The sequence below is a fragment of the Macrobrachium nipponense genome, chromosome 24 (assembly GCF_015104395.2).
Source record: "Macrobrachium nipponense isolate FS-2020 chromosome 24, ASM1510439v2, whole genome shotgun sequence".
NCBI classification, from domain to species: Eukaryota; Metazoa; Arthropoda; class Malacostraca; order Decapoda; family Palaemonidae; genus Macrobrachium; species Macrobrachium nipponense.
The window spans coordinates 52,326,423-52,347,203 of record NC_061091.1 but is presented as its reverse complement, the minus strand read 5'-3'; the positions used below and the strand labels follow the sequence as shown (position 1 = coordinate 52,347,203).

General features: G+C 36.4%; 1 protein-coding gene and 1 long non-coding RNA gene across 2 annotated transcripts in view; one reads left to right on the top strand and one right to left on the bottom strand.

Moving 5' to 3' along the window:
• LOC135205625 (heat shock protein 75 kDa, mitochondrial-like) overlaps positions 1-20,781 on the top strand; it is a 35,485-nt gene that overhangs the window by 2,316 nt on the left and 12,388 nt on the right. The window contains exons 2-6 of the mRNA XM_064236419.1: positions 3,224-3,432; positions 11,304-11,477; positions 18,705-18,868; positions 19,287-19,396; positions 19,879-20,115. Of these exons, the coding sequence (XP_064092489.1) occupies positions 3,224-3,432; positions 11,304-11,477; positions 18,705-18,868; positions 19,287-19,396; positions 19,879-20,115 (894 nt within the window). The remainder of the gene's footprint in view (positions 1-3,223; positions 3,433-11,303; positions 11,478-18,704; positions 18,869-19,286; positions 19,397-19,878; positions 20,116-20,781) is intronic.
• The window catches only part of LOC135205626 (uncharacterized), a 78,228-nt gene continuing 65,194 nt past the window's right edge, over positions 7,748-20,781 (bottom strand). Inside the window, exon 3 of the long non-coding RNA XR_010312566.1 lies at positions 7,748-10,264. This is a non-coding gene — a long non-coding RNA (uncharacterized LOC135205626). The remainder of the gene's footprint in view (positions 10,265-20,781) is intronic.

Below are 20,781 nucleotides of genomic sequence, written 5' to 3'. Positions count from 1 at the left end.
ATCATTGCTTAATATTAATGTAGAGGGCAACCAACACATTGCATATTTACAGAAAAATCCAATAATGAGATGACAGGAACAAGTAATTATTAGCAAAATGTAGAATATACTTTTATCCATCTTTTGCCACTTGAACATTAATACAGTAGTATCGTTAATTTTTTAAGATAGAGCATAAGACTAATTTCAGATAAATCACACATTTCACCAGGGGAATTTTAGCATTGGCAAAAGAACTGGCTAAGAAGATAGGTGAGTGGGGAAGACTTACTCACCTGCTGAAATTCAGCTTTTGTGAGTGTGTGTGTATGTGTTTTTTTTTTTTCTCGGCTGCCTTAAAGGGTAGAGGTGTGTTTATCTCTCTGACGAAGCTGTTTCTTTACTGTATGTATGGTGTGTGTTTGTTTTCTACATGGATGTAAGAAAAAAATATGAACAACAAGGTGTGAGGGATGTGAAGGGGTATAATATGGGGCTTTGTTATGTCTTGTTTTGGTGGATCCCAACCATTTTCATTTGTTCTGCGTGGTTAGGTCCGGCAGCTCTATTCTTTTTCCATGTACTGTAATAACATTCAACATAATTAGTATAGTTTTTACTCGCCATTATTCAGATTTTTCCATTGTATTTGACAGACCCTTGGCTCCATTGATTTGGATAATTGAGGGATGTACAGACGGCCAACGAAGAATTGGCGTAGTTTCTTAATTCATTGTTCGTTATGGAAATATTGCCATATGCAGGTGCCAGATTATTTACTTAACAATAAATAACATTTCCTTTCAAAGGTGCTATACTTGAAATAATTTACATTAGAACTGAGTAGACTTATTCAATGTATTAAAGATAATTATTTTGCAAAGTAAGGAAAATATATACTGATGGGTCCACGATTTCTAATTTTATTTTCAACTCTAACTTCGTGACAGCATACCGAAGATTTTGATTTGAAGTTGGCTTTGCTGCCTCTCGAGTCTTGACTCAACATATCGTACTGCACTGGGGTGTTGTCATTTCGTCTCCTACAGCCGTTAACATTCTTTGAAAACGATGTTTAGTTAAGCTAATTTTGTCCTTTGATCAATAAAATAATTTGCATGACACATTTAGTGGGCCTAAATTGGACTTCTGTTTTTCCCACATGATTTGCCTAGGTCTATTTTCAGCAGTATACTCTCTCGGATACGTAATATTAACTGATATAAATCTCGATAATATATATATATATATATATATATATATATATTATACTATATATATATATATATCTATATATATATATATATATATATATATATATATATATATCATATATATATATATATATATATATATACACACACACACACACACACACACACACATATATATATATATATATATATATATATATATATATATATATTATCTGCTTGATTTGACTATTCCGTTATTCTTGTTTTTATTAGCCATGTTTCGCCTTCTTCTTATCCTTTTCATAATTGCTTAACATAATTAACTCAAAGTCAAAAAGCAATCATAAAAAAATCAAACGAATATAATTCAGTCTTATTTTTTATCGAATTCCTTGCATATCATCCTGTTTTATTTGGACACCTTGGAAAGCTGTGGGAGTCAAAACTGACGAATACATTAAGAAAGGCTTACTTTCCTTAAAGCTTTCTTAGGTTGATTTTTTTGTAGCTATTCATTTCTTCTAAATAGAAATTAATTCAAATTAGTTACACATGTATACCTACTAGACCTACTACAATAAGCATATTATAAGTAGCTGAAAGGATAAGAAATATGAAAGGTGATGTTCTCGTTTAAGTCTATTTCATATGGTTTTTTTTTTTTCTTTCAAGAAAAACCTACTGCTTTAATCAAGGGTTGTTCTTTGACGGCTACAGGGTGTAACACGAGTGTATGCACATATTTTTTGGAATGAAAGATTAAGTTTCTTTTTGAACAAAAGAAAATAATTTATAAACATGCATTTTAAGGCGTCCGTTGTCGGTGCTGGGAATTTTAAAATAACCGTTATCATTAGTGGTGCTTTCACGAGGAGTTCGTAGTGAGAAGTCGGATCTAGTCGCCTGAGATGTAGAAGAGAGCAGAGGTGGCGTATAGGAGTGATGGAACGATTAGGCCGATGTTAATAAAGTATCTCCCAATAAAATGTATTCTTTAGGTTTTGAAGAAAAAAATGCATGCAGCATTGAAACCGTTTCCCTCCCTATCCGTGGTATTCACTGGCCACCGATAAAAAACAAAACTGAAAGAGTAAGCCTAACTGAATCTCTCATCCATCAAAGATAAGTTTGCTTATTCATTAGACTTATTCATTGGACAACTACCAAAGTATAGATTTAAAAATCTCTTCTCCTCCATCTAAAGTTTTCATCAGACACCAGTCATAAGCAATGTCGTGACGAGGCACTAGAATTCAAAGTTCACAAATGAATGCTGCTCAGCAACATTTACACTACTGTATTGTCTTGCTCTCATGTGGTGCTTCGAGGTGTTCCACCTTTAGGCCCATGTTCTAAATTTTGCCGTTCTTTAAACAATTTTATTCATCTATGTATGGTTCTTTCTGGTTTATTAAGCTTTCTTGATATCTCTCTAACAGGAACTTGCACCGAATGCAGTGCAATAATTCTCTCGCTCATCGAGGGATGTTTCTTAGACCGATAAATGACACATTGACATTAGATTCCCATGCACATGATATCAAAAGCAATAGAGTGAGGTCGCCTGGTTCACGCTGTTAATTTTTTTCTTTTTGTTTTTAAATTTGATAGCATTTTGTGAGATTCCAATGTTTTCTGTAAAATTTAACAAATGGAACATTCAACTACCTTGAACTTAATATTGAAATGATAATTTAAGGACTATGTTTATGCGATACTACTAGTGATAGGTGTCTCCTATCTATTTGTTAATGTATATCTATGGTTGTGATAGGACGTTTTTTATCACTTCGTTTCGTTCACGTCAATTTTGCTATATGGAAATTAGTTTTACACAATAACATAACATAATGTTCTAAAGATATCAGTGGCAGTTTTTAACGTCATTACACATGATTTCTTCCTTCTTTGAAAAGAAAAATAGATAAATAAGGCATGAATCGTGCGTCAGGCAGGTGAACGAAAAATTATGAAACTCTGCCACGAGTTTTTTGGCCGACAGTACATATTGCAGTTCTTTTTTTTCTAAACTTCTTTTTATCTTTCAGGTCAGCAGTCATTATGTGCACCTCTATACCAGCAATATCATACATCACAGTGCAGGTTGCAAGAAGCTGTGCAGGCAGAAGATAGTAAGACCTTTGAATTTCAAGCAGAAACAAGAATGCTTCTTGACATAGTTGCAAAATCCTTGTATTCAGAAAAGGAAGTTTTTATTAGGGAATTGATATCAAATGCATCGGATGCAATTGAAAAGGTATAAAATATTAATTTTTTATTGTGTATCATTTTAATGCTTTGATAATTAGTACAATATGCACAATCTTTCACTTCAAAATAAATTTGTTTTATTATCATTAGTTTCAGTAGGTCTATGTTGTATAATGTATCAGTGTTTTCTGCTGTACTCTAAAGTGATTTTAACAATTATTCCTTGATGGGTTCCGGCACTTGGTTTTCAAGAGCTAAATTTCATAATCACTCAATCAACAATTATTCCAGTTTAAATATCCTTATTGTATAGACTTCCCCAGAATTACTTAGCTAAGAGTTTCTACTTGATGGCAGATTAATTTTTGACATTTGCGCTAGCGATAGATGGCAGATTAATTTTTGACATTTGCGCTAGCGATAGATGGCAGATTAATTTTTGACATTTGCACTAGCGATAGCCGTTTCTTTACGTAGGTGACAGACCCCGCCCACTTTCAGAGTAAAAGAGGAACGACTGAGCCAGGAGCTCATGTTTTCTGCTGGCAAGGTATTAACAACAGCTTTGTTTGGAATTTGCTGGAGCTTCTCCTGTGGTAAAGTAGTATTTCTTGTCTAGTTAGCCTTTGGCTTTGGATATTTAATTAGGTTTATGGAGTTAAACCAGCTTTGGTCCTACACTCGGTCCTTTACAAGGAATTTAAATACACTGAAGCTGGAACATGGCCTTTAAAACTCTGGAACAAGGTGGCTGGGAGACCCGCCTGCCCGGATGTAAACATTCCACTTTGCTTGGCCGTCATCTGATGAAGACGTGTTTTTGTGTGCTCTTGCTGACTGTTGTTAATCTGTTAATCTCAGTTTTCCTATTGGGATCATTCTTTTGTTGTTTTAATATGTTCTGAATATACATATTGTTTGATCTTAATAATTAATATGCATACCTACTTTTTATGATAGCCTTGCAAGCCGCCTTACTCCTTTATGTCTTAGGGATTGGCAGCAACGGTGTTTACACAATCCCATATCACTTTCTGTCACCCTTTGATATTAAGGGCAAGACGTTATATTTGTTTTTTATTAATATTCACATTTATGCTCGGGAGGATTTTTCAGGGGGAAAACCCTGGAGGTTCTCCCTCTTGTTTTTCTCTCCTGGGTTTCTTCCTTCTCCTTCGCCCTCTTCGCGCGCTTGTCGGGTGAGGGTGTTTGGTGTTGATGTCTTGGGGATCTCCTCTTGTTTCAGAGGGCAGTGCCCTTTGGTTCAAGAAGAGTCCTTTATTTTATCATTCATGTTTTCTTTTTTCTACAGTAGATGGTTGGATATCTCTTTGTGTTGGTTATCCTAACCTTTGGGATTGTACCTGTGGCATGATAGCATGCTGTTCCTTATTGACTTCTAAGAAAGTTGAGAAGGTTCTCTCTTGATGATTGTCTCATGAGATTCGGGAATCTCGCTGAGCATTTGAATTCCTTGGAATTTCTGACACTCTCCTAGTGATTGATTTTCTGTGATTTCGAAACACTCAGGCGAGAGAGGCATTCCCAATAATTGTCACAAGAGCCGGGAGTCTCGCCGAGTGCTTGATTTCCTGAGAATTTCAGGTGCTGCTGAGGGCTTAGTTTCTTGCAATCTCCGAGCACTCAAGTGGGACAAGTTTTCCTGATGATTGTCCTTACAAGAACTTTCGCTGAGCTCTTGTTATTACAAGTGCTTACATAGCAAGATGAGCCTCTACCAGTACAGTAGAGTTCACTCTTCAGCCTGGTTTGGGCTTAGGTAGAGCATGAAACTGCATGACAACTCCCTGGTGCATTGTAAAGTCCCCTATTTGTGTCTTGGACCTTAGGATTCAAACACATAAGACAGCTGGTGCAAAATCCCTATTTATTCTTCTTCTTGGGGTTTTAGCCTTGAAGGAGAATAGTGAAGTTGGGAGTAAGTGATAGTACTTTGCTGAAGATTACCACTTGTAATTATATGGTTGTGATCTGCCCAACTCACTCGACTGCTCAGCCTGTCTGGGTCAGCTGAGTCAAGTGCTCAGCTGAGCAAACTCTGCTCTTGGTCAGGACGATTTTTTGCCATAACATAGTATACCCTGCTTTCCTGTGTTGTGGTCTTCATGCAGTCCTGGTGTCATCTTGTCAAATACTTGAGTTCCACAGGAAGGTGTCGTAGTTTAGTCTTCATCCTCATCATCAGCATTTTCATCATCATCATCATCATCATGTCACCTCCTCCCCTCCTAGACTTAGTTGGTCTAATAAGAAAGTAGACTCTCCGCCCCTGAAAAGCTCCACCAGTGGGACTTTGAAGGGTCTTCCTCCTTTCACAGAGGAAGCAATTAGATCTCCTGTAGGCTATCCTAAGCCTTCCGGGCTAGGACCAGTTAAGCTGACCCTGGGTATAATTCAATTGTATTCCACTTAGGAAAATGAAAAGTTTTTTTCTTTGAAGTTGCCCAACAGTTTCATGTTCCAATGGACCTCTTCTTGGAGCCTTTAATAAATGCTCCAAGAAGAGGTCCATTGGAGGACGAAACTGTTTGGCATTTTCCTAGAAGAAGAACTTTTCATTTTCCTCTGTGGAGTGAATTTAGATATCTTCATGCCTAAGAAGATTACCAGTACCCGGGTATAATGTTTCAGGAAGCTCTAGGAGCACAGACTTGGGTTCTCACTCCTACCACTGGGTCTAAAGAGTCCGTCTCTAGAACTATAGTACTGCATCAGGGAGAGCTCGTTTGCGAGACACTCCTTACTGCGAAGTACCAACTTCAGTAGAGCCGATCCTGGCTATACCATCATGCCACTACATGGTGGAGATGAGAGATAGTACATATCTACCTGCAGCAGCTCTCTCACCAGGTAAGGAATAACAAGCATTCTATCAGTGCTAACCTTTTCTTAGTCTGCTCTCATCTTATTAAAAGGTTTTAATGGTTTTGGGTAATTCATGTCCATCCATGAATCCCTCCACCTGCAATATGAATTTAGCTAAGTAATTATTGGGTAAGTTACTTTTTTAAAAATTATATTTTTATGATAAAATGAAGTTTTATATATGTATACTTACCCAGTAATTAGTTCCTCGCTGGGCGAGTGGTTTTTGCGCTTGGCTGCCAAGCCGGTGGTCCGAAGTTTGATTCCCGGCTCTGCCAACGCGGAATCAGAGGAATTTATTTCTAGTGATAGAAATTCATTTCTCGATATAGTGTGGTTCAGATCCCACAATAAGCTGTAGGTCCTGTTTCTAGGTGACCAATTGGTTCCTAGCCACATAAAAATATCTAATCCTTCGGGCCAGCCCTAGGAGAGCTGTTAATCAGCTCAGTGGTCTGGTAAAACTAAGATATACTTAACTTTGTTACCCAGTAATCATGAATGGAGCCCACCCTCTTCCTCTATTATGGACTTCAGAGCTTAAAAAAATTGAGCTCTTGGATAAGTTTTGGCTCTTTTACCCTGAAAGTGGTCAAGGTCTGTCACTTAAATAAACAAAAGGCTATTGCTACAGCAAATTTCAAGTGGCCAGCTTTCACCTTGTATACGCATGAATTGCCAGATGCCACAGATTCCTTGCTTTACAGTCTTTGATTGTTTTTAACTGGTTTTCCAGCTGGTGCAAGAAGATTACTATCCTATTGTTAAGGCTGAAGGTTTGTTAGCTATGAAAAATACAAATTGATTAAAAAATTGTCATTTTTCGTTAATTCCATTCTCTGTTGAACTGGTGCCTTTATGCATTGGTGGAACCTCATAGTCATTAATCTTCCTCTTCATTAATCTTTTCCTTTTGTTTTTCTTCAAGTGGGTATTGTGTAGTGGTTTCTGCTCTCATGTATTTGCTTTTATGCCTAAATTCTTTTTGGTCCTGATCCTAACTTTGGTCTTTTCTCCTTGATTTCATGGGCCTTCCCACTTGTCTTCAACTGTTTTCCTACTTTCCTTGTTTTAAGTGCTCCCATTTTTTTTATTACCTCAGTTTGCAGTAGATATTTAGCTTACATACTTGTATTGTACTTGATTGCAATTTCAGCAGACTACCTAGTATTAATACAGTACTGTAGTTAGTGTGATGAATTTTTTGTGCATATTTAAAAATAAGAGTATTTTTATTTGTTTTTAAAAGATTTTTTCATGAATTCAGGCTAAGTAGACCAATGTTATCTAATTAGCTGTCTACAGCAGAATTGTTTTTACAGGGAATTAATGTAACTGTTTTCCATTCATTGTTGAAATACAGTGGTACCTCGGTTTTCGTACATAATCCGTTCCAAACTTCCCATGAAAACTGAAACAATAATTTCCATAAGGAATAATGTAAATACAATTAATGCATTCCAGACACCCACAAATATTTTTAAGAAATGCATATTATAGGGAATAAAAAGAGTTTTGCATACAGAAAACAATAAGAAATATAAATGACTAATGAAATGAATAAATTAACTTTTAGCATTACTCCTACCTTTATGGAAAACACTTGTTAGCGTATGGAAGACGGAGAGGAGGGGAGAGGGAGGAGGAGAGGTTATTGTTTAGAAGGGGAATCTCCCTCCAGAAGGACTTCAGGTATCAAAGACCTATCTGAGGTTACTTCTCTTCGTTTTTTACTTGCACTATCTGAGGTTACTTCCCCTCTTAATTTTTTACTGGCACTAGGACCCATTTGAGAGTTACTGGACTCCTGTCCCACAACAAAACTGTCCAGAGAAATTTGTTTCTGGAGTTTCTTTAAAATTCCTCTAAAGTTAAAGAGGGCAGTGTCAGTAAACATGTTGGAGACACATATTACAACTTATTTGTTGGGATGATAATTCTCCACAAAATTTTTTACATCATTCCAATTTGAAAACATGTCCTTAACCCCTGAAGTAGGTACATTATTATGTAAGTCCATTCATTTTCTGAATTTTTCAAGCCAGCCTCTGCTGGCCGTAAATTCACAAACAGCAGCTCATGTTGTAGGCATTTTCTCACTGAAATTGGCATGCAACTTTCTCCAACACTTTGCTACAAGTTCTATCTTAAAATCTGTGGTGTTTCTCTCCTTTTTTTATGGAAGGGCTATCACTTGGAACTTTGTTTGGCCCCATGATAGCTTATTTAGCAGTTTCGCTCGAATAAAAAAAAGCACAAAAACAACAAACACAAACGCAGAATGGGTCAGGAAAGAAAATGGGATGCTTTGTTTGGGCACTCGATATGGGGCCTGGTCACGCAGTTGGTCCTGGGCAGGGGTGTAACTGGTTCCAAAAAGTTTTTGGGGGGGGCCTAGGGGTGGGTGGCGAGCGAAGCGAGCCTGTTCAGCTTGGGGGTGTGGGGAGTTGCTGTGAGCCCCCCCACCAGAAAATTTTTAAAATTTGAGCTCTTTTTAGTGGCACTGTAAGGCCTACAAGGGTAGGTAAACTAAATAATATAGGTGGTTTAACATTAAGCATCTGAAAGCAATTATGTGTCATATATATGGATGCCATGAAATATTTGGTGGACACGCTTTCTCTAGCACATCTAGAGTTTGTCAATAGCTGTGCGTCATTGAATGTCAATGTGAATGTATATGCATAATCACGAGCACAATTTTCTTATACAATACATGAAACAAAGCACCTTAAATCCCTTGGAACTTTCTGCCTTATCTGTTAAAAAAATATGATACAAGGAAGGTAGGATTTTACCCTTTCCCAGATATACAGTAATGCTAATAATAATGATGATAACAATTAATAATGATAATATACAGTAATAACAATAATTTTCAACAAGATAAAGTATTAACAGATACTAGTACATTTAGGCTGCAGCCTACAGGGTATGTAAAGAAGGTGCTATATTTACCCTATACATATAGAGATGCATAGCTTCTGCATACATAGCTTGGTGATTACTCATACAGAGCACTAGACATTCATAGAAATTAAAAGTACATAACTGTTCAGCAGGGGGAGGCAATAGCTATATACAGGCAGCCAAGATTTGTGTTCCTTTCTAACATAAAAAAAAAAAAAAAACAATACATGGGGGTTTAGAAGCTGCCAAATGTATTTGGTCGAGCCTCATTTGATTGAGCTATGAATTCTTTGGCTATGGTGATGTCACCCAAGCTTTTCAAGTGATCTTGGTGTATATGACAAAGGAGTATGTGGTTGAGTCGTATCTGTGTCATAAAGGATCTCAAGTATGTCTTCAGTCTTTGTAAAACAGAAAAGGAATGCTCTGCTAAACATGAGCTGGCTGGTGTGCAGTCACACGTTGGTTTTGTTTATGGTACATCAAGTTATTTACTGACAGTTTGTGATGGTTTGAATGGCTTTGAAATCTTTCAATGGCTTGCTTCCAATATTTAAAACTGGTTTGGATGAATGCTCCATCTGCTTTCTTAGAAAGATGGTTTAATTTCATTTCTGTTGCTTGAATACAATGTATGCACATTACAGATTCTGATTTAACATCATAATGCAGCTATGGGTAGTCTTTGAATCATTTTTGTTGAAATGACAGCTCTTCTTGTTCATAATTTGCACAGGAATTATATGTGCCTCTGGCTGAAGTAGCTCATCGGGCATTGGAATCTCGGTGTGTCTTGACACAGATGGATTAAAGCCTATTGCGTCTTGCTCGTGAGACGACAAAGGCTTGGGTGGGCCTCGATGTTGTGCTGGGCCTCGATGTTGTGAGGGGCCTCGATGTTGTGCTGGGCCTCGATGTTGTGCTGGGCTTCGATGTTGTGAGGGGCCTCGATGTTGTGATGGACATGGGGGTTGTGCTGGGCCTGGAGGTTGTGTTGGGTCTGGCAGTTGTGCTGGGCTTGGATTAGCATGTCTTGCTCTCACTACTTTCTTAGGGCCAAAAAACTTTCAAATATCCATTTTCTGCAAAATCATAAAAAAATAATGATTACAAAAAGAGCAAATGAGTAACACTGACCAGTTACATTTTGTACCTAAGCCATTTTTAACCTATTTACCTCTTTTACCCCACAATTTCCCCCAACTTCTTTATCATAGCCATGTCCACTAAGCTATAGCCTAAGGGGGAATACATCTAACCTGATGATTATGGCATAAATATTAATTTCCGACACATAAAAGGCATTAACAATAGTAACATTAAACACACACAAAATAAAAGATATTTGATGTATTTCTTTACATTGAATTAATACTGGTATTGGTTTACTCTCACCTATTTAACACGTGTAACTTTGCCCAAACATTAACAGTATATTCATACCTGATAGTTGTTACTGTTTACTTGCTACGGTACTCGACTCGTCTTCATATGTAAACACTAAGACACAAACAATGAAATGTTTGGCATTCGAGAAAAAAAAATTACAGAAAAATTAATCTTTCATTTTCCTAAATAAATTACCAGTTAAATGAATAAGTAGATATTTAAAATACTTTATAATATACCAAATGTTCTTTTTTTCAAACTTACATAAATTTTCATCTGAGGTTCAAAGAAAACTTCAGGACTGTTTTTCCTTGCTCTGTTTTCGTAGGAGCGTGATATTTAACCATAATATTTATTATTGTTCATACACGAAACAAACCTTCGGTCTTAACATTAGGATTTACTAGGCGCCTTATTTGGGGTGGGGGGCAGCGTATACTGTGTCCCACCTAGGTAAAAATTTGGGGACCCCCCCCCCCCCCCCCTTCCCCTCATGAGTAACGCCCCTGCCTGGATGGAGCGTTTCCAAGTGTATGAAAGCCAAGGTAACATACGATAACAGACAAAATTTTGTAGAAAAAAGTCTATGAAAACTGAAAAGTACGAAAATAGAGGCTTACAAAAACCGAGGTTTGACTGTATATAATTGAAATTGAGTTTGTCCCTTTTACCTGTAGTACTACAATAATTATGGTTTGATTAATAATGGTGTGTGCTTATGTTGAATTTCAGGCACGGTACTTGGCTCTCCAAGGACATGCTTTAGACTCCTCTGAAGCTACTATGAAGATTCATATCACTACAGATAAGTATGACAAGACACTAACAATACAGGACTCAGGAATTGGAATGACGAAAGAAGAGCTAATTGAAAATTTGGGAACAATTGCCAGATCAGGGTCAAAGGTATGCTTGTTTGTACATTGAAGATTAATAGGAAATTATTCTGAGGATCAATAGGACAAAATTATGAGAATTGTACGTTTATTAATATTTTTTCTATCAAGTTGAAGGAATTGCCATCAAATTTTGTGTAGAGGCACGCCATTGTGCCTATAGTCGACCCCCGCGAATTTTTCGATGGACCATATATACCTATTATTCACGGCAAATTCGCCTATTCACAGAATTTTTCACTGAGAAATATTCATAAATTGCTGTATTTTCATATTTTTGTGACTAAACTATTAAAAAGCACAAGTATAAACATTGTTAGAGGGTTTTTTGTGTTTTAACTGTCAAAATAGTAGTTCTAAGTGTTTTTAAGAGTGGTTTTAACTCTCAGGAGCCGGGGTAAGAAATCAGTATGCAGCACCCCATGCTGGCAACACTTTGAGGTTGGCAAATTTACAAAAAAAAACACATCAGTGGAAATAGGAAAATATGCAAATGCACATGGTAAAAGAAAAAAAATTCTAAAAAATTTTCCCTATCTTCCATGAGAAGTCAGAAATGACTGTTTACAACCATTGTGGGGCCTCATTTACAAGGCAATTGCAAATTTTACCTACTTATATATTTTTCTAGATTTATTTTATTTTTTGTGAAATTATAATTACAGCTCACACAATATCAAAACATAATAAGAAATGAAATCAGTAACAAATTCTTAGCATATTTGTTGAAAAATATTCATGTAAATTTACCAAGAACGAAGAATCAGTAATTTTTTTGTTTGTACATGTATTTTCTAATATTTCTTTGTAAAATTACATTTACAACAGACATATGTACTATCATAAAAGACAAGAACAAAAACCAACAGCAACCCCTTGGTATATTTATGAGCAAATTTACAAAAACATGTCATGTGAGACAGACGCAGTACATACCTCTTTCAAGTCAGAAGCAGAGCTGAAGTCCTGAGATGCCAGACGTGTGATTTTAGCCTTTGTAAAAGTTGCCATTAGTGAATTTATGGGCTATAGAAGTACTGGTGCCTCTTTCCTGCCCAATTCTTTTGAAATTGATGGGGCTTAATATTGTTTATCTACAGGATCAATCCTTCCACCACCCCAAACCTGTTATTGCTACTCCTGAGGAGTAATCCATCCATTAAGGGTTAAGTTTATGCGGATTTTAGCTATTCTCGGCCGGTGTGGGGGTGGGGGGGCACGCATCTGGTACCCATCCCCCGTGAATACGGGGGTCCACTGTATATTTGCATGAAGATAGATTATTGTTATGTCTGTCAGTCAGTTGATCTGTCACACCTAATTTGTTAATATTAACGTCTTCGCTTAGTGGCAGTGGCTAAACTAAGGGGGGGCCAGCACTCTGGCTTAATTCTAGATTTTTTAGCATATTTCACCTGATTGAAACACTGAACAGTGATTTATCAGTTCTGCTATTAAACAGTAAGCGATTTTTTATCTCGCCGTCTAATTCTCTGTCTCCCTCTCGATCTTCTTCCTCTTAACAGGTTCCTCCCAAACCCTCTTCACTCTCTCCTCATCACCCATCCTCAACACATGCCCATACCATCTCAATCGTGACTCTCTTATCATCTCTGTAGTCTTTACTAAGCCTGCCCTTCTTATTTCATCATTTTGCATCTCTCAGGCAGTGATATTCCCATAATCCACCTCAGCATTCTCGTCTCTGTTCTCTCAAATTTTACTTCCTCTTTTCTTCTTAGAGCCCATGTTTCCAAGCCATACATTAATTAACTCTGGACTTATCGCTGTGCTATAGATGTTGACTTTTAGCTTTATTGGCATTTTCTTATCAGATTCAGATACCTCTCCACTTCATCCACCCAACTTTTATCCTACTGTCAACTTCAGCCTCACATCCTCCCTCTGGGCTTAAAGTAGTTCCCAAGTAGTATTTAAACTTTTCCACCAGTTTTATAATCGAGTCTCCTTCTTGTATTACTATTCTGTCTCTATCTTTCCTGCTGTTCACCAAAACCTTTGTTTTATGCACATTCACCTTTAAGCCACCCCTTTCTAAAGACTGACACTCTTCAACCCTTCTCTGTAGGTCCTCCTCATTTTCAGCAGCGTACAACGACTCCCACTGCTCTTCATTCCTGATCTCTTATCTCAACACATCCATGACCAGCACAAACAGAATGGATTTAATGTTGATTCCTGGTGTAATCCAACACTAACTTCAAAGTTTTTTGTTCCCCCTACTCCTGTTATTACTTTTTTGCTCGTTCTTTGATATATCATCTCGACCAGCCTAACTAACTTTTCTGGGAATTGCTTCGTCCTCTCATGAATCCATACTGCTGTTTCCTGATCTTTACAATCTTTAATCTCTCATCCAGTATCCTCTCTAAAAATTTCAATCCATGCTCTGTTAGTTTAATTCCCCTGTAGTTACCACAATCCATGACATCTCGCTTCTGCTTGTATATATACTATTAGACTCTCTTCCCAGTCCCATGGCATTTGTTCCTCTTCCCATATAGCTTTTAATAAATGCAGCATCCATTTCTCCCCCTCTGTACCAAGTAATTTGATAATTTCAATTTGAACTCTGATGGAACTGGTGCTTTACCATTCTGCATTTTACTTAATGCTCTCTTCACTTCTGTATTGTATATCACCATCACTGGTCTCTCCATCCTCTGTGCTTCCCCCATCTCCTCTCTGTCATTTTCAGTATTTAAAAGTTGTTCATAAGACTTTCCCCATATCTTCTTAATGTCTTTATCCCCATACAATATATTTCTATCTCTATCCTTATCTCCATCACTGGTCTCTCCATCCTCTGTGCTTCCCCCATCTCCTCTTTGTCTTTTTCAGTATTTAAAAGTTGTTCATAATACTTTCCCCATATCTTCTTAATGTCTTTATCCCTATACAATATATTTCCATTTCTATCCTTGATGATACCCAGTTTACTCAAATCCTGTCTGCATTTTTCTCAAGTTTGAAATCTTATAGATATCCTTTTCTCTTTCTCTTGTTTCATTCAACTACGCTGCTGCCCTCCCAATAACTATACCTAGCCTCCTTCCCACATTTCTTCTTTTCTGTACCATTCCTCTGCACCCTGTGCATACCTTACTTTCCAATCCTTAAGTGCTTTTGATTTTCTTTTAATTGATTCTTGCACATCTCCACATACCACCACCACTTCTCTCCTCTCGACACTCCATGTCCCCTGGTTCTTTCCACCAGTTCTTCTGCTTCCCCCACGCACATTTCTCGCATGTCTGCCCAGATAATTTCCACTCTGTTACCCTGTCCAAATTCTACATTCCCCCTTATCCATCTCTCTCTCACAGTCCTCCTAAATTGCTCCCCCTTTTCTCCTTTAAGGTCCCAAATCTTAATTCTAGATGTCCTCTCTATTCTTGGGTTTCCTACCACTCATTTTCAAATCCATCACCACCAACTAATGTTGTTTAACACACGTTTCTCCCAAAATCACTTTGCAGTTCGTCGCATTGCTTTTGTTTGCTCCTCTATCTAGGATGTAATCTATTTGGCTTTGCACTCCTCCACTTTCATAAGTTATCAAGCACTTATCCATTCTGAAACCATGTGTTCATACATGCCAATTCAAAACTCAGCCATCTCCAATATATAATCTCCATCTTCATTTGTAATTCCAGACCCATGGCCTCTGTGTACCTCCTCATACCCATCTCTTCTCTCCCACCCTGCCATTCATATTGGCTCCTATTATTAGTTTCTCTTCTTTCACTATTCTAATGGCAGCCTCTTGGTACCCCATCTGAGGAGCATATATGATATATTTTTTACTTTGTCCCCTATTATATAGTAATACCTCAATCTTAGGTGATTTGAGTTGCACGAATTCACAATAGCGCAAACTTTTCATTGGAATCTTAACTAATTATCATACATGAGTATTTTATAGACACGCAAACACAACACAACATTTTCAAATCCTGTAGAAACCCTGCAAAGGTGTTTGTTCAATTTTTTATGTAATTTGTAAGTTTTCAAGCTTTTATGTGTAAATTAAATAACAATAAAAGTAATAATTCTCTCTCTTACTGATATGAGAGAATTTTTATGGTACATGTAGTATGTACTATGTTTACTAATATTTTAAAATATTGATAATAATAATAATCAAAAGAAAACTCATAATCACATGAGTCAATAAAATGGAAAAGTAAATCCACAATAGTGTGTTTGTGTGATTTGTAATTTAAAATACAAAGCAGAAAGCTTTTGATGACCTGCATGGTCCTCCTTGTCAGTCTGACTATAATTACACAAAGTGAGTATACAAAAACTTTATTTATTTTTTTTTTTACTAGAGTACAAATAGGTTGTTGTTTTTTTTTTTTTTACGAGTACAAATAGGTTGTTTGAAGATGGGTAGTTGGTTCTTCATGTTATCCCCTCATTCTCCAACAGCAAACCACTAATCGCCTAGATCTTCAAAGTGGTGGTTTGGCTCTTGAATCACTTGGTTCGTTGTCCATAGCAGCTTGGGCACCTGCAATAAGGGGCACTGGGTGTGTCCCTGTTGCCTGAACGAACGAAGAGGAGGCAGCGGCAGTATCATATGTGGCTAGATTATTGGTGTTGTTACTATGCAAGCTTTCCCTATTATAATTTTTTATAAAATGACAGCAAATTATATCATTTAAAATCAAATCTTCCTGCATAAAGGCTTTATTGCCTTCCATAGAGAGACCCCTGTTAATAATTGCTCCTTCAACCAAACTTCTAATACCTGTATCTTTACTATTGAAAATTACTTGACTCCTTCCAATTTATGCAGTGATCGTCATTTAAACTATGTGAGACTACTGCATTATTCTCAGCATGCAAATTATAGGCTCTTTTGTGTTCACTGATTCTGATTGGTAGTCCCCTCCCACTTTCTCTGTAATATTTCTTATCGCAATTCAGACAAGGTATTTCATAAAGACCAATTCCTTTGTTAAAGCTTTGGTTGGAGTTATTATTTTGCATGAGACAGCCTTTGAGTGTATTCTTATAGTTTAAGACCAGGTCAACCTTTTCTTCACCTTTTTCATTGTTTTCCTAATATTTCATAAGATAAAATTAAATGGTAAGGTTAGATACTTTTTTATTCTTTTTTGTATTCATATTGACTTTTTATGTAGAAAATCCTTTTGGCTTTAGTGAAGGCATTATTTATGAAATTTTCTGGATAGCATAATTTTCCAAAGACTTCTTTTATATGATGAAATTTGCTGTCAATATATTCAGGATCACATGTTTTCAAGGCTCTTAGAATGAAATTTATCATTATATTTTGCTTTACTTCATTATTATGAAAAGAATAGAAGTGGGCATAAGCTTCAGCATTAGTCACTTTTCTGTAAACATTAAATTTAAAACTAAATGTAATAGGGTCATGGTATACCAAAACATCCAGAAAGAGCAGCTCATTTTCCACTTCATATTCCACTGTAAATTGAATGGAAGGTAATATGCTATTGACATACCTCAAAAACTTTTTGAAGTCTATTTGATTACCTTGGAAAATTACGAAGACATCGCCAATATATCTTGCCCAAAAGGCGAAGAAAAGGTTGACCTGGTCTTCAACTTTAAGAATACTTTCAGAGGCTGTCTTATGCAAAATAATAACTCCAACCAAAGCTTTAACAAAGAAATTGGTCTTTATGAAATACCTTGTCTAGATTGCGATAAGAAATATTACGGAGAAAGTGGGAAGGGACTACCAATCAGAATTAATGAACACAAAAGAACCTATAATTTCAAACATCTAACTCACCTGGTAGTTATATATATAGCTTACGTCCCTGACGTCACGGCAGAATTTCAAAACTCGCGGCAATCGCCGATTGGGTAGTCAGGTGCACCACCTGTGCGCCCTCTACCAGGTACGTAGCACCATACCAACTATTCCTCAGATCTTCCATGCCCATAGTTTCTAGAGGGGAGGAGGGTGGGAATTTAATTATATATAACTACCAGGTGAGTATGTTCAAAAATTTATTTTATCATGAAAATAACATTTTGCATGCTGAGAATAATGCACTAGTCTCACATAGTTTAAATGACGTTCACCGTATAAATTGGAAGGAGTAAAAAGTAATTTTCAGTAGTAAAGATACAGGTATTAGAAGGTTGGTTGAAGGAGCAATTATTAACAGGGGTTTCTCTATGGAAGGCAATAAAGCCTTTATGCAGGAAGATTTGAATTTAAATGAAATAATTTGCTGTCATTTTATAAAAGATTATAATAGGAAAGCTTGCATAATAATAACACCAATAATCTAGCCACATCTGATACTGCTGCTGCCTCATCTTCTTTTGTTCAGATAACAGGGACACACCCAGTGCCCCTTGTTACAGGTGCCCCAGCTGCTATGGACAACAGACCAAGTGATTCAAGAGCCGAACCGCTGCTTCAAAGATCTAGGCGATTAGCGGTTTGCCGTTGGAGAATGAGGGGATAACGTGAAGAGTCAACTACCCATCTTCAAACAACTTATTTGTAAACTAGTCAAAAAACAAACAGTTTTTGTATAGTCACTTTGCATAATTATAGTCAGACTGACAAGGAGGACCATGCAAGTCATCAAAAGCTTTCTGCTTTGTATTTTAAATTAAAAAATCAAACACACACTATTGTGGATTTATTTTCCAATAATAATAATAATAATAATAGATTGGTTGGTCAGAAGGGGGGGAAGAAGAGAGAACTATGTTGTACATATGTAATCTTCACACACTCCTATATTTTTAACAACCATTTATTTTGTTTTTTATGGGTAATGTATTAAGCTAACTTTTAAATGAAATTACAGTAACTTTAATTTCATTTAAAAGTTAGCTCAATATTTAGGGAGCATGATTAGGGTTCAAACTAGAAGTAAGCATTTATTAGCATTTTTAGAGACTGTGCCAAACTTACGTGGAAATTCCCCTCTTGTGAGGGGGTCTGGCACCTAGCCTCGCGGAAGTGCGGGTATTATTGCACTATACACAGCAACAAACAATGGTCTGACTTTTGAAACTACTGTCAGGAGAAATGTATTTTTCAAGTACCTTGGTTTTGATTTAATATCCAAAAGTTTAGCTATGGTAAAAGATATTTTCATACAGAATTATAATCCTTATGAAATTTATTGCTAATTGCTGTATTTCCCTTTATGTATCTAAAAGATTGTGTACCATTTAAATATTGTTTCAGGCATTTATCAAGCAGATACAGGAAGGTGGTGGTGGAGATCCACAGAATATAATTGGTCAGTTTGGTGTCGGATTTTACTCTGCATTCATGGTGGCTGACAAGGTTGAAGTTTATACAAAATCCAGATTGCCTGGAAGTGTTGGCTATCACTGGTCATCAGATGGGTAAGTCAGAAGAAAGTGTAATTATGTGGAAGAGACGTAGCAGGTATTTCAGTGGTCTTTTAGAATATCATTGAAAGCTTTATATAAAGTTTCATTCCTATATTATATGGAACTATCTTGACTAGCCATTTTAGTTAGGGAATTTAGTAGTCTATAATGATCTAACTTCTAAGTAATTCATAACGCCAGAAGTATGTTTGTTAAATGAGTGATTAACAGGTTAATGTAAACCAACATTGCAAGGGCTGCTGTTCAGTGTATGTCCTGACTTATATGGCAGTTATATGACAGTTTGATGAATGATTTACTTTTGTCTGCTTGCAGTATGCGGTTTAAATTCATTTATTAATGCTTTCATATACCTATTACTAAATAATTTTCTTCCATTTATTCAAGTCAAGGGTCTTTTTTATTGCAGATGTGGTAAATATACAGTTGAAGAGGTAGCGGATGTTGAACCTGGTACAAAAATAATCTGCCACCTTAAAGTAAATAACAGAGAATTTGCAGATGACCAGACTGTGAAAGGTATGCTATTATTCTCCAAGCTGAATCAGTTGATGTGGTTTAATTTATACATGTATTCTGTTTCAAGGAAAATATAGTAACATTTCTGGCAGGTTTGTCCATTAAAAACTTGAGTGATAAAGCTCCTGTAATGTGAAATTGGATTGCTTATATTTTTTGTCATTTTTCCCCATCCAGGAATTAGAGGCTACTAAAAATGTCCTAATTAACAGTTTGTTAAAACTGCACCATAGTCTTTTATATTACTCTCAAGGTTTGAGTTTCAATCACAACATTTACTCAAAAACATTTGAGTAAATGTTGATTGAATCCTTGCTCGTATAGTGAAGGAAAGGAGTGCAAATGGAGATAAAGCAGTCCACATTTGTGAATATTTTTTTTAGATACATAGTGCAGTCAAGAGAACTGTATTGTCTTCATTTTATTTATGTACTCTTGAAATTTAAAGTAATAAAGTTGATTGATTGGCCATATTTTTACAGATGTTATTAAAAGATACAGCAGTTTTGTTGGATCACCCATTGAAGTTAATGGTGAGCAAACTAATAACATTCAGCCTCTGTGGCTCATGGACCCAAAGGAAGTTTCTCCTGAGCAACATGATGAATTCTACCGATATGTTGGCTCATCATTTGACAAGCCAAGATTCACTCTTCATTATCGCACGGACGCACCCATTGATCTAAGATGTGTGCTCTATGTACCTGAGGGCAAACCAGGTTAGTGTTTCATTCTTCATTCTTGTGTTAAGTAGAAAAATAAAACATTAAAATTTGTTAAGGTAAAAGATATGGTAACAGTACTGTAGAATTTAAAAAAAAATTTTTTATGGGTAAATGAAGGATGTGAACCATAAGTATATGGTAAAAAAAAGATTTCCTTGCGCTTGCAGCATATATTAAAGGAAAGGGATGTTCTAAATATTCCCTTTTATATAATTTTCATAGCATATTATATGTTAAGACCATATTACATAAATAATCTGATGCAGAACTAATTATAAAAGTATCATATTAGGGGGAGAGGTGATAGCAAGCGTATTGATGAGGATTTCTCATGCAGTTGCTGGATGCTCTCAGAGCTTCCCAGAAGGCTAGTGTGAAACACGGCAAAAAGGGAAAGAGTGCCAAGTAAAAAGAATTCAGAGAGAACAGATGACAAGTACGAGGCTATGCAGTGGGGCAGAGGGACACTAAATAGAACCTTTAGTAACTATAGAATTGTTTAAGATATAAATAATAGGGGTAAATCTCATAATGGACTCTTTAAAGTGAAAGTTTGTGCTAATAGTAAAGATAATATCCTTTGCAATAAAGTTTTGCACTGCTATTTACCTCAAGATTTTCAAGCTTGAACTTGGAAGGCACATAGATGTGAAGGAATGC